Raw genomic sequence first — 12485 nt, forward strand, 5'->3', positions numbered from 1 at the left:
TGTTTAAATTATAAACAGCTAAATGAAAGCAGTTTCATTTAGCTGTTTGTACACTTTTTACATGGAAGGAAAAAGTATACAAATAGCTAAATGAAACTGCTTTCTCCCCACCCCACCCCCACCAGTAGCAGCCAGTTACTATATGAAATTCTGAAAAACCAGTTGCTCAACACAGCTATATATATTATTATTATTATTACTACTGCTATTACATGACCACTAGTTTTGCTATATACCATATACTGTCAATTTGGCTATATTATGTAAATGATGTTTTTCAATTTTGGCCTTATGTCCCAGACACATTAGATACATTCATTGTATATGTAAACAACTGACATCTAAAAATATACTTTACTATCCACACATGCTGTAAAATACTTACCCATACAATCACCACCATCCATCCATCTCAATAGTATGGCTTCCTCAAAACACAGAGCTGGGGATGTTTGTTCTAATGACATACTCCTGGGAAACTGAATTCAGGTATACCTGTAACACTCTTCTCTCATTTGCAACAGTGGGTTGGGATGGTGTATCCCCATTTTGTTGCAGCATGGACTTGATTATGACACCATATTTCTGTGATGGATGATATGCCAAATACTTCGCAGGTATATGTCTATGGATATAGGCTTACTTATTTTATACTGGTAAGTTTTGGGTGCTGTTTGTTGCTTTGATTATTAAGAATATCTAAATGTAACTCATTATGTTTTCCCATGATAAAATTTATTCATAGATGGTAACTATCAATATTTTGAAGGAAAATTGCCTTGTTGTTTTCTGAATGGAACCAGATGATGAAAATGTCATCAGAGTCAAACCAAAGAGATGACTGAATAGTCAAAAATAGATGATCTTTTAGGTGTTCAAGATGATAATTTGTGCAAAGGGAAAAAGTAGACTTTAAGAAAGTGCCAATTCTCTACCACCTTCAAATATTTCAGATATCCAATTTCTGCCTTCCACCAAAATCAAAACTTCCATCTTTGTCTGGGTGTATTAAGTACCAGGCAATTACAGCCTTTCTTAATTAAAAATTTTTAATTAAGAAAGTTTAGTTATTTAAAAAAAAAAAAAAAAAAAAAGCAGCCTTTCTTATTTTGAATGCACTGGCTGTTAAATAGCGATTTTACTGATAAACATCAAATTTACCCACATTTAGTACATCAAACTTCACAATCTGGATTAGTATTGAGACTAGGTATTGATACTGTATAGTAATTTTAACTTAATTAATTTGGGTTCAGTGTTAGTTAATTTATTATTATTATTAAAAGAAACACGTATGAACACAGTAATAACTTTTTAATTAATAAGGTACAGATATTTCATACTAAAACTAATAGTACATCTTCAGTTATAGGAATGGAATACAAGTAACAAACATTCGGTGGATCATCTATTAAAATACAATTGTTGTTGCATGCTAGGAAATGATAGAAAATTATAACTAATTATATTTAAGATAATTGGGTTTTTTTAAATTGATTACTTAAAATAAAATTCTCCCAGATCTTCGAGAGAGAGAGAGAGACAGACAGACAATCATTTTGATTTAAATTCAGTCGGTGTAAAATAGCTTCACAACTTTCTTTAAAAAGGTGTTCATATTTGAACCTGCATCTGTGGAGGAGAATAGCTTTATCCCACTGGATATTATGAGTAGTGTTAATATTGTGTTGTGCTAGACCAGACTTCGGGGGTTTGTTGTATTCAATATAATATTGATGTTCTTTAATTCTTTTTTCCACAGAACGGCTGGTTTGTCCAAAATAAGAAACACTGCATTCACATGGTATTTGGCCTTATGACGCCAGCCAAAGATAGAGATGACAGTTTATCTTTTGTAGAAGGCAGTAAAGAGGAAATTTTGTTGATAAGAACATATGTGGGAATCAATTGGTAATTTTTTAAAATTGTACCTATAGGTTCTGAGATTCCTGGAATGTAAGGGATACATTATACTATGCCACAGGTACCTCTAAAAATAAAAACATTAGTTAATTTATGAATTAATTATTGTTGGAATTTATTCCACTTGGATTAGAGATAGTTGTTGGAATTTTTTCCACTTGGATTAGAGATAGTTGTTGGAATATTTTCCACTTGGATTAGAGATAGTTGTTGGAAGTTTTTTCACTTGTTTATACTATAAATTAAAGATACCAAGAAATTATATACTTGGTTTAATCCTTTATCCAAGTGTAAGCAAACAAAGTTTGCACCTTAAATATAATCAGGACAGGGCAACTGTTATATAGAAGCTAATGACTTCACATCACTTGCCTTAGTATCCTATAATGCAATTCACATATCCCTATGGGTATGTATAATTATGGGATGGACAGTGACCCATCCCATAATGCTTTGCATTGTGGGATGGGTCACTACCCAGACAAGTTTCGACCTTTATTGAGGTCTCGTCATTGGGAGCCAGGCCCAGAGGTGATACTAAGATTGAAGTAATGCTTGGATAAAGGATTAAACCAAGTATATAATTTCTTGGTATCTTTAATTTATAGTATTTTTGATTGATAGTATTTATCCTTATGGCAGTTTGGGGGTATCTATATATGACACCATGTAGGGAAATGATTATGAGCAAGGTGGTTTCCCGTTGTTATGGCTGAGGAAGATCCTTTAGCTCCTCATGTCCTTGACAGGAATCGAACCTAGGACACTCCTTCCCTTGGCATATGGTTGCGAAGTGCATAAACACTAGGCTAACCACACAGACAATTTATAGTATAACCAAGTGGAAAAACTTCCAACAACCATCTCTAATCCAGAATATTTTAATAATAAGTTGACACCCTTTGGCAACTCGTATATGAAAATATGACTTCTGCATTACTTCAACCTTAGTACCCCTCTGGGTGTGGCTCCCAGACCCAGAGGGGTACTAAGGTTGAAGTAATGTAAGGGGTACGAGACCGATCTGGGTAGTGACCCATCCCCCAATGCTTAGCATTATACATACCCATAAGGATATGTGCTTTATATTATGGGATACCAAGACAAGTGATATGAAGTCATTAGTTTCTATATATGAGTTGCCTTGTCCTGATTATATTTCAGGTGCAAACTTTGTTTGCTTACACTTGGATAAAGAATTAAACCAAGTATATAATTTCTTGGTATCTTTAATTTATGAATTAATTACTTTCATTATAGTATCATCTGTTATGCAGTTTGGTGCCTTTAATGACCATTTTATTGAATTAAAGTGATCATTTTCCTGATTACTTCTGAGATTAATTTCATGTAACTAGTTACAGTCATTTTGAAGAAAGCTTGAAGCCTAAAAGTTTTCAAAAGGTTTAGAATTGATTGAATCAGTTATAGATGCATTCATTATTTTGTTTTTAACACCCAAATAAATGAAATAAATGTTCATTTAAGTGAATCTTACCCATGAAATGTTGTTTGCCTACATTCATACTGTTAGTTGTCTAAGTATATATTCTAGAAACCTTCCTTTAAAGAAAAAGCTTTTCAAGCTACTTCAGGTCTCCAGTGAGCTGGGTGATGCTCTTGCATTGATAAATTCCATCTACCATCTGAAAATATTCACAAAATATTATTGTTTTCAGTTTCCTTTTGATCCTTCATTTTTTCCAATGATATTTGTATACAGGCAGCCCTCGGTTTACGCTTCAATTTACGACGATTCACAATAACGGTTGGCTTTCTTACTGTAGTGAGGTTGATTGAGAAACGATGCTAGCAGGCACTCTAGTGTTTGAGTGTTTACCGAGCTACTACGACGTATATGTATCAAACCTATTTTTAATGTTGAATCTACCTAGTTGTTCTATTTAATTTTTTTTACGTACATACGTATTTAAATTGATAAAGTACGTAATTACATACCATGTCTGATAATAGAAGTGCAGAAAAATTAGCAGAACTTGGTGTTAAGAAAGCGCAGAAATCAATCACACTTAAAAAGATGATGGAGCTGATTCGAAGAATGGAAGATGGGCAGACACATGCCAATGTCTGTAGAAGTATCAGCTTACCTCCATCGACTGTTACTACAATTATGAAAAAATGCAGATAGAATAAAACAGTCTGTGCAACAATCTACGGCAGCACTAAATGCAAAACGTACGTTGTAGCAGGGGTAAACTTCATGAAAAAATGGAAACATTATTATCATTATGGGTGGATGACTTGAATCAGAAAAACATTCCTCTGATGCAGGCTGTTACAACTGAGAAAGCAAAAACAATTTTTGAGGATTCTTAAAAAGACAGATGGAGGCGAAGAAACATTTTTAGGAAGCAAAGGTTGGTTCATGTGATTTAAGTCTCGAAGTAAGTGCCACAGTGTCAAATTATGTGGTGAGGCGGCAAGTGCAGATATTGCGGCAGCGGTTGCTTTTCCTAAAGAATTTCAAGACTGTGTAGAACATGGAAGTCATCCTTGTCTCCGGAACTTTGAAGCTTAAACCAATGTTGATATACCATTCACAGACACCATGCACCTTCAAGTGTCTAAAAGCCATGCTGCCAGTCTGTTGGAAATGGAGTCCACGCGGTTAGCCTAGTGGCTGTGCGCGTCGCAACCATATGACTGGGGGAAGGAGTGTCCCAGGTTCAATTCCCGTCAAAGACGTGAGGAATTTAAGGATCTTCCTCAGCCATAGCCAAGTTAGCTGGTCTTGGGCAGTAGGGTTTTTTCCGCAAGCAGGCAAACCGGCCCTGTGAATACATAGGAATCTACAGCCATAAATACTTAACCCCCATGAGAGGGCTCAACTCGCCCCAATAGGGACGGGGGAGAAAAAGGGAGGAAACTCCATACAAATAAATAAATAAAATTGGAAATGGAACAAGAAAGCTTGGGTTACACAAGATGTTTTTATAGATTGGTACACAAATTATTTTTGTCCTTCCGTGCTTTGCTTTTGTAAAGAAAATGATTTGCCAAGGCATTGCTTCTCTTGGATAATGCCCCTGGACATCCTCAAAACTTGCTGAAGTAAGAAAACCATTGGATGTCAAGGTTGTTTACATGCCCCCAAACACAACATCGCTTTTGCAACCGATGGATCAGGGGATTATATCAAATCTTCAAAGCCTATTACCTCCGTATAACATTTATGGAAATGGTAAGAGTCTTGGACACTTCAGGAAAAATTATTAAATACTATTGGCGGTCATTCGATATTTTGAAAGGCATTAACAACATCAAGGCAGCTTGGAACGTCATGTCAACAAAGTGTTTAAAAGGAGCATGGCGAAAACTTCTTCCAGCATTTATGCACAACTTCGAGGAATTAGAGCAAGAGGAGAATGTTATTGAAGATGTTACTAAGCTTGCACAAGAGTGGGATTGGATGATATTACAGCTGAAGATGTGAGAGAAGTCTTAGAAATCCATGATAAATTGCTTTCCAATGAAGACTTAAAAGAATTAGCTGAACAATCAAGTCAACATCCAAAGGAGGAGAAAGAAAATGAAGAAGGTCCTCTGAGAGATATGAAAATGGCCGATTTACAGCATATCCTTGCAAGCATAGAGGCATTGACTGATGAACTCTGCAAAATGGACCACGATTGGGAATGGAGTGCGAAAGTAAAAAGGAGTGTAATCGCATCTATTCGACCTTACACTGAACTCCTTAAAGAAAGAAAAAGAAAATCTAGGCAGTTAACACTGGATAATTTTTTTAAAAAAATGCAGGTGATCTGAAACCTGGAACTTTAACATTGAAATATGTAATATCTTTTCGAAGTTTCATATTTTTTGTATATAATTTTTTGTTTTCGTTATTAATAATTTTATTTTAACAAATATATATGTATGTATTATCAAAGCTTTAAATATAATAATGTTACACATACTTCATGTGCATATTTTTTGACTGCATGGAACATAACTTCATACCTCCCGTTAAAATTGGATTCGGTTTACGTTTTTTTTTTTTTTAGGAACGGAACTGAGGCGTAAACCGAGGGCTGTCTGTACTTAGTATGTAGTTCACTTCCAAATGCCTCTCAGCTTTGATTTTTTTTTAAATCTTTCTTATATATTTCTCATTTTGATGTTTGTCTACACTACTCTACTCTACTTGATGTTACCTGCCATTCAAGATTATTTTCATGTTTGGTGCTGAAAAGTGTAGCTACTGTTTCTTTCCCTGATTATCGTTATCTTAATATAACATCTTGTAGTTCTTATTTAGAAGATTCCACCTCTTTTTGTAATTATGTTCAACGGTCACATAGCAGAGGCTGCAAAAACAACTCGGAGGTTAATTGCGATGTTGAATCGACCTTGACATGTAACGATTAGGAAGTCATTTTGCCTCTAAATAAGACTTTGATAAGACCACACCTGGATTATTTTGTGCAGATTTGGTCTCCCAGGTTCCAAGGAGATAAAGAAACTGTGGAAAGGATGCAAAGAAGAGTCACAAAGATTATATCTGGATTATGGGATTTAGATTATGAGGACAGATTGCTAGTATGTGGATTGCAGATGCTGCTTAACAGGGGAAAGAGGGGTGATATGATAGAGATCTATAAACTTTTGAATGGGTGTTATAGGATATCAACTGAAAATTTTCATTATATGGAAGGTGGGGAGAAAACACAGGGGGCATGGAAGTTAAGTTTGTTCACAGTCAAGATAGGGATAAGAGTTAGGTTTTTCTTCCAGAGAGCAGTGAGTGAGTGGAATAATTTGCACTTAGGGCTAGTGTGAATGAATTTGAGGGAAGGTATGATAGCTAGTTTAGGTGATTTATAGCCTCCCTCGATGAGTCCTTGACTCACTGGAGGTCTCAGATAATTAATAATAAGGTTAACATGAATTTTCTTTCACCATGTGTTATTTACAGCTTACTTTAACTATGAATATTTCGTGTTCTGTGACAGACTACAAAGAAGTCCAGTCCCAACTAAAGCTGTTCTATTTCATTGCTACTGATATTCTCTCAAACTCACTAAAGCAGTTCATTAATTATACCTCAGCAGAATTCCTGTCTCTCAACTAGACATGATGATACTATGGAGGTCTCCATTCTCATGAAATACATTTCAGAGATTATAAGAGCCTTCCTTTATCAACAGTGTAAATCACTAAGCATTTGAAAACGATCTTTCTAAATGTAATATTAATTAGCAGTATATCAAATATTATAATTTAGATTTTATTTTTATTTATTTTTTATTTATTTATTTTTTTTTTTTTTAATACTTTGTAGTATACAGTACTTTGGAAAACTTAAAAATACAGTTTTAGCTGTGCTGGTATAAAGAATTTGTCATATAATGCATTATTTAAATATTCTGTTAGAAATATAAAAAATAGATGAAATGTCAGAAATCTAGTTTTTTTTTTTTTAGATAAAATAATATATTTTTTTTTAAAATTAAAATATGTTAATATTCTAGCAAGTTGAGAAGACATTTCCATGGTTTAAATTATCAAGAATAAAATTGTGGTGTAAGGAAAGATTTCATCCATCTCCAGAAGGTCTTCTTCCTGATGCTATAGTTCCCCCAAATAGTGATCACATATATGCTCAGTATTTAGACAGACCTAGAGCAGTTGCATTTAAACAGCCTGGAAAATTTAGAAAATTATCAGGTATAATAATTTCCCTTCTACATATTTATATCACTGTATATGTTTCTATATGTTTATCATTACATTGTCACTACGAAATTTCTGTAGTAGTGGTCTTCCTCTCCTTTCTCCCATAATCCCATGTTGAAGTGAAAATAATCATTCTTTTAGCATTTGGACTACTGTCTGTTTTTAATAATTCTCATCATGGAAAGTGGTTTTGGATCCAACACACTAGTGATATATGTGATAGGAAAGAGTTAAGGAATGTATTAATATTGCTTTTGATACTAGCAGTAAGTTTCACTTTTTGGAAACATATCCAAATATCATCATCATCATCAAATTCCTGCCAAGTACCCTCAAGGGGTGTACAGGATATGATAGTACTACATGAAAAATTTACATCATTACTAACTTCCTATCTGCAATTTTCCTCCAAATCAGTCTGTTACTTGTCAAGACTCCAACATTATCAGATCTTATATTTCTATCGTCTAAGGCACTTTGTACCGTATCAATCAACCTACATCTTGGTCTTCCTCTGGATTGTTTTCCTGCCAACCAGGCAGAGAATACTTGTTTTGCTAATCTTTCCTCTCCCATTCTGTTTAAGTGACCATACCACCTGAGATTAGCTCTGCTAATGCATTCCTGGATGCTGACAATGTCAAGTTCTTTCCTAATATCCTTGTTATTGATATTGCCATTGATGCCATATAATGCATGCCCCTAATCTTTCTCAGGACTCTCATATCTGTAGTCATTAGTCTTTGGTCAAGTGTTTTACTTCTGACCCAGCTCTCAGATCCATAAGTTAAAACTGGTTTGAACACTGTCTTGTATATAGCTAATTTATCCAAATATTCCCCCAAATAATGAAGCAAGGGATGAATTATTAGAAAGAAAGTTATGCATTGTTTGAATTTTAAATGAAAGTTATAGTTGATTATTAATTACACATAATTACATATATATAATATCGTTCGTACACACAAGAGGCTGCAAGTAAGTAGATTATCTGGTTGCCATATGCCCCAATTTATTTTCTCTCAGCAAGAAATGATTTTTTAATTAACCTAACAAATCTTCTCAGAGTTCAGAAACTTTTACATATACTGTGCTAGGTGTGGCACCTAGATTCTGTGAAAGAATTACTCTTATGCCAATGCTATATGTGTACATATGCATCATCAAATTCCTGACATGTACCCTCAGTTGGTGTACAGGACATCATGATTGTACTATATGAAAAAGTTAAATCATTGCTAACTTCTTGTCAACAATTTTCCTCCAAATTAATCTATCTGTCAAGACTCCAATATTATTAGATCTTATGCTTCTGTCTTCTAAGGCACTATTTACTACATCAAACCACTTAGATCTTGGTCTTTCTCTGGGTCTTTTTCCTGCCATCCTGGCACATATGCAGTTGCAATATTCACAAAAAAAGGGTGAGATTGGAATAAAAGAGGGAATTTTTTTTTGTTGATATTTAAGAGATATGCTATTATAATACTAGAGAACAATTTAAGTTATACTATAACATGATGAGAAATACTGCTATCTGACATTATATAAAATAGATATGCATTGTGTATAGTTGCACACAATAAGGAAAAAACAGGATATGATAGTACTACATGAAAAATTTACATTATTATTAACTTCCTATCTACAATTTTCCTCCAAATCAATCTGTTACCTGTCAAGGCTCCAACATTATTAGATCCTATATTTCTATCTTCTAAGGCACTTTTTACCATATCAATCTACCTATATCTTGGTCTTCCCAGAGGAAGACCAAGATATAGGAGATAGAGCCTTAGATTAGCTCTGCTAACACATTCCTGGATGCTAACAATGTCAAGGTCTTTCCTAATATCCTCGTTTTTAATGTGATATTGCCATTGATGCCATCTGTTCATGCCTGTAATCTTTCTCAGGACTCTCATATCTGCTGCCTCTAGTCTTTGGTCAAGTGTTTTACTGCTGACCCAGCTCTCAGATCCATAAGTTAAAATTGGTTTGAACACTGTCTTTTATACAGCTAATTTAGTGCTTTGACTAATTTCTCTCTTATTCCATATAAACTTATTCATTTGACTTCCTGCCATACCAGCTTTTGTTGATTCTGTTATCTATTCATCATCATCATCATCAAATTCCTGCCATGTACCCTCAAGGGGTGTACAGGATATGACAGTACTACATGAAAAAATTACATCATTACTAACTTCCTATCTACAATTTTCCTCCAAATCAGTCTGTTACTTGTCAAGACTCCAACATTATCAGATCTTATATTTCTATCGTCTAAGGCACTTTGTACCATATCAATCCACCTATATCTTGGTCTTCCTCTGGGTCGTTTTCCTGCCAACCTGGCAGAGAACACTTGTTTTGCTAATCTTTCCTCTCCCATTCTATTTAAGTGACCATACTATCTGAGATTAGCTCTGCTAACGCATTCCTGGATGCTGACAATGTCAAGTTCTTTCCTAATATCCTCATTTTTAATATGATATTGCCATTGATGCCATCTGTTCACGCCTCTAATCTTTCTCAGGACTCTCATATCTGCGGTCTCTAGTCTTTGGTCAAGTGTTTTACTTCTGACCCAGCTCTCAGATCCATAAGTTAAAATTGGTTTGAACACAGTCTTGTATACAGCTAATTTAGTGTTCCGACTAATTTCTTTCTTATTCCATATGAATTTATTCAATTGACTTCCCACGATACCAGCTTTGCTGATTCTGTTGTCTATTTCTATATTTAGTTTACCATCTTCAGTAAAAATTGTGCCTAAGCTGAAATGTTTTACTTGTTCCACAGGTTCTCCATTCACAACATAGTTGACATTTTCAATGATTCTGCCTATTTTCATTGTCTTTGTCTTTTTATTGCTGACCTTCATACCATATCTATTACAACAGCTATTCAATTTAGTCAGAGAATCTTGCAGACTTGTAGCGGATTTATTTAGAAGTATAACATCATCCGCATAAAGCAAAGAGCTGACATTAACATCTCCAATTTTGATATCAGGTTTAATACCACATTCCTTCATAATGTGATCCATATAGATAATGAATAACAGAGGGGATAATGTACATCCTTGTCTCACACCAGATTTAACATTAAACCATCTTCCTGTACTTCCTTCAATTCTAACTGCTGACTCACAACTCAAATAAAGACTAAGTATTGCTTGATATAAAGCCCCATTGACACCATATAACTGCAGCGTATTGAATAGCTTCTCTCTTGGCACCTTGTTATATGCCTTTTCCAAATCGACAAAACTTAAATACAGATCTTTGTTATATTCCCATGCTTTCTCGACCATTTGTCGTAAAGTGAAGATCTGATCCTGACAGCCTCTATTTGGCCTGAATCCAGCTTGTTCTTCACCAAGCTTTTCTTCCACAATTCTTCTCAACCGTTTCTCAAGTATACTTGCATAGATCTTGCCAGGAACACTCAGTAGGGAAATACCTCTGTAATTCTCACATTCAGTTTTATTTCCCTTTTTATATATGGGTACTATGAGAGCTCTACTCCAATCATCGGGAATTCGTCCCTCTGTCCAGGCTTTCTGAACTATGCAGTGCAGCCACTGTAAGACTCTTATACCACCATACTTCAGCATTTCTGGTCAAATATCATCTACTCCTGCTGCCTTTCCACATTTCAAGCCTTTGATGGCTTTTTCTACTTCAAGTATGGATATGTATTCCTGACTGCATGCCTGGTCAGTGTTTTTTATCACTGTGCTGTCATCACTGCTTGTTTCATTTAGCAGTTCTTCAAAGTAATTACTCCATACTTCAAGGATATCTTTTTCTCCTGTTTTCATTTCACCTTTATCATCTCTAATTCCTTTTACAGCATTCTTTCCTCTATTCCTAAGCTTCTTCAACAACCTCCAGAATATTTTGCCACCTTCTTGATATTTATTTTCTATATTCTTGCCAAAGTCCTCCCATGACTTTTGTTTAGCTAGTTTTACACACTGTTTAGCTTTCTTACATTTGTCTCTGTATTCTGTAAGAGTAAAAGCTGACTTATTTGCCAGGAACTTTTGATATGCTTTCTTCTTTTCCTTCACTGCCTCTTTAACTTCCTGTGTCCACCAGGGAGTTCTGATTTTTTTATCTTTGCACACAACCTCACCACATGCCTCTCTGGCAGAATCAATCAATGTTTCCTTCAGAGTTTGCCACTGAATCTCCAAGGTTTGATTCCTGTTCTCAAACTCTTTCATTTTCTTTTCAATAATATTTCTGTATTTTAGTCTACAGTTTACATCTGAGAGCTGCTCAACTTTTATTCGCTTTAAAACTTTCTTACAAGTTATTCTTTTCAATATGAAATTCAATTTTATCCTGCTCAAGACTAAATAGTGATCACTTCCAATTTCAAATCCTCTGTACACTCTGGTGTCCTGCACCAGGGAGAAAACATCACTATCAACAATAACATAGTCAATGAGACTTTTCTTATTCCTTGCCTCTTCTCTCCATGTGAATTTGTGCACATTTTTATGTTGGAACATGGTGTTAGTAATAACCAGTCCATGTCCTGAGCAGAAATCCAACAGATATTTGCCATTATTATTAGCTTTGCTCTTTTCTCCAAATTTTCCCAAAATATTTTTGTATGTCTCACAATCATTTCCTACTCTACTATTTAGATCCCCAACAAGGACCAACTTTTCCTTTTTCATTGTGTCAGTTGCTTTTTCTAAAGCCTCAAAAAATTCCTCCACTTCTACCTTAGTAGAACCTTCTGTGGGACCATGGGCACAAATAAGTCTCATTGTCCAGTTCCCCATTCTCATATTTGCCCACATTACTCTACTTGAGACTGACTGCCATTCAAGAAGATTAGCC

General features: G+C 34.9%; 1 protein-coding gene across 1 annotated transcript in view; it reads left to right on the forward strand.

Moving 5' to 3' along the window:
- Positions 1 to 12485, forward strand: part of LOC150093938 (histone-lysine N-methyltransferase 2A-like) — a 294597-nt gene that overhangs the window by 48406 nt on the left and 233706 nt on the right. The window contains exon 4 of the mRNA XM_090412869.1: positions 7416 to 7611. Coding sequence (XP_090268995.1) covers positions 7416 to 7611 — 196 coding nt within the window. The remainder of the gene's footprint in view (positions 1 to 7415; positions 7612 to 12485) is intronic.

The sequence above is a fragment of the Typopeltis vanoorti genome, chromosome 23 (genome assembly GCF_054136105.1).
Source record: "Typopeltis vanoorti isolate ZY-2024b chromosome 23, IOZ_Tvanoo_1.0, whole genome shotgun sequence".
NCBI classification, from domain to species: Eukaryota; Metazoa; Arthropoda; class Arachnida; order Uropygi; family Thelyphonidae; genus Typopeltis; species Typopeltis vanoorti.